Genomic DNA, 2,236 nt, shown 5'->3' on the forward strand with positions numbered 1-2,236 from the left:
AAGAACGCATCAAGGCCGCCGGTGGAGTTTGCTTGTTGAGAGCATAATTTGGGCATGCATAACATTCGTTATTTTGTTTAATAAAAAACAACGAAATTTCAACATCAAAATCATTGTTTGGTTTATTATTTACTATTCTATTGAACATAAGCGCGTATACAATAGTCCAGCTATTGTGATGGTGTGTCATCTCTTTATAATTTTTTATTCTCTTCCAACCAGCGATCTACATTGAAATCAGAAAAAAAGATGCCAATTTCTCGTTTAGCCGATTCCTCTGAATCCGAACCATGGCAAACATTCCGTGTATCAGACAGGCCAAACAGACTACGAATACTGTCTGGATGAGAATAGACTGCTTTATAAACTCTCGTTGGCCCAAGTAGTTTTCGCCATCTAGTTATAACATCGTCACCAGCAAGAATATACACATCGATTGGTCCACTGAATTTGTTTGAAAAGGACAATAATTCAATACATTATCGATTTTCTTCTTCATTACTTCTGTAATTTTGCTTCTGTTCATTGCATTTTACCTGCACATAAATGTTTGCAGCCGGTTGTAGAAAAATTTTCCTTGATGCTCTTCATAGAATTTTGCAGCCAACGATTTTGTCAATTTAGTTGTGGTACTTTGTACAATTTTAAAATTATTTTCTTTTATAAACTCTCGAATCGTTTTTCTGGCATAAGGATTTCTCGTTATGAATGGCTTCAAGATCGATAGGGTTAACTGTAAGTTGGTCATTTTGCAGTTTGAATTCTTAATTAAATTCCCCCTCAGAAAAACAATTTTTTATGCACAAATTTACTTCGCTACTGTGTACTGTGATTTTTTTTAAATTTTAAGGAGAAACCTATATGTACTGGATATTTTGCACTGTAAAAGAAGTGAATTTGACACTTGAATAATTCAAATGATGTGAAACATGAACGAAGGGTCTTATGAAATCTGTTTAATAATTTTCATGTTTGAACAATCTAGTATTTCATTTCATTTGAAATTTAAACGTGTGTCACTGCAAATTTTTTTAAACAAAAACTGCACATGTTCTTCGATTTGAAGCAATGTGCGAAACAAATATCAAATCAATTAATTGTATTGCATAAATTGCATGTGAACCAAAATCATTGTAAAATGCTCCTCAATGGATTTGGTTTCAGTATTCATATCCGTGCACACATTTCTTATTTCATTTTAGTGTGAAGTTAGTCGCATTTGACGACACTTGACGGACCGAACGCATTCTCTAGTGTCCTACTTCAGCAGCAATCGCTCACTTTCGGAACTGTCAACAAAATATTGTTCTTTTCTATTTCGTTTTTCAAAATGGTGGGTACCTCATTGTGTTCTTCAGCAAGAAAAAATTCAATTTTTCAAAAAAAAAATCGGAAAAGAAATCATTTAAAATCATATGAAATGAACGTTTTTAATACGTAAACTTGAAACAAATTGAAGTTATTTATAATTTCTTGTTAAAAAAACGGAAATGATTGAAATTGATTCAGCAAATTGGACACAATTTGTCAAAAGCGCACATGATAAACGTGGTCTTAGAAAACACACTACACTAAAAGATTAGAATTTGTTGTGTGAAATTTAATGAAATCATTGTACGCACAAATATTAATTGCAAATTGTGTGACTATTAACTGTTATAAGAATTGAAACAAACAAATTGATAGCAATAAGTGCGATTTTTTCTAATAGTTATGGAGCATTGATACATATAATACACATGCTTTGTTATTCGTTCACGTTCTAATAATCTATTTCCAATTCAATTCATTTCAGTCGAACATCAAAAGAAAGAAGACCAGAAAGCTTCGTGGTCATGTCAGTCATGGACATGGTCGTATCGGTGAGTAAAATTGACTGATTTATTCGTTTTAAATTGTTCATGATTTTAAGGTTATGTTGTACTGATCCGCGAATGTTATTAACAATTACAGGCAAGCACCGTAAGCATCCGGGAGGTCGTGGTAATGCTGGTGGTATGCACCATCATCGTATCAACTTCGACAAATACCATCCAGGATACTTCGGTAAATTGGGTATGAGAAATTTCCACTTGAGACAAAACTCGAAATTCTGCCCAACCATTGGATTGGATAAGTTGTGGTCATTGGTTGGCGACAAAGCCCGTGAAGAATGCCGCAAAGACAAGGAAGGCAAAGTTCCAGTTGTCGACTTGGTCAAATTCGTAAGTTTCCCCCACTCACCATTTCGTATGAT

At 33.9% G+C, this 2,236-nt stretch overlaps 2 protein-coding genes across 2 annotated transcripts; one reads left to right on the forward strand and one right to left on the reverse strand.

Moving 5' to 3' along the window:
* Positions 1-96: 96 nt before the first annotated feature.
* Positions 97-1,209, reverse strand: LOC129579835 (nucleoside diphosphate kinase 6-like). The gene is made up of 2 exons (XM_055470014.1): positions 537-1,209; positions 97-444 (listed from the first exon to the last, which is right to left on the reverse strand). The coding sequence occupies exons 1-2, from the start codon at positions 746-748 to the stop codon at positions 195-197; spliced, it is 462 nt and encodes a 153-aa protein (XP_055325989.1). The 5' UTR covers positions 749-1,209; the 3' UTR covers positions 97-194.
* A 211-nt stretch (positions 1,210-1,420) lies between these two features.
* LOC129579836 (60S ribosomal protein L27a-like) lies at positions 1,421-2,204 on the forward strand (the record flags this gene model as incomplete). Its single annotated transcript, XM_055470015.1, is given in 3 exon segments — positions 1,421-1,426; positions 1,712-1,862; positions 1,954-2,204. Coding segments are annotated over 3 exon segments (408 nt in total), but the record flags the coding sequence as incomplete, so codon positions are not given.
* Between the last annotated feature and the right edge of the window lie 32 nt (positions 2,205-2,236).

The sequence above is a fragment of the Sitodiplosis mosellana genome, unplaced genomic scaffold (genome assembly GCF_009176505.1).
Source record: "Sitodiplosis mosellana isolate CC-2019 unplaced genomic scaffold, AAFC_SMos_1.0 Smas_scaffold_6631, whole genome shotgun sequence".
NCBI classification, from domain to species: Eukaryota; Metazoa; Arthropoda; class Insecta; order Diptera; family Cecidomyiidae; genus Sitodiplosis; species Sitodiplosis mosellana.

Bases quoted from the DNA above. Each gene is read 5' to 3' on its own strand.
- LOC129579835 (XM_055470014.1), bottom strand. From the start codon at position 748: ATGACCAACTTACAGTTAACCCTATCGATCTTGAAGCCATTCATAACG. The intron at 445-536 runs GTAAAATGCAAT...AAACAAATTCAG, and splicing joins CTGCAAACATTTATGTGCAG to TGGACCAATCGATGTGTATA.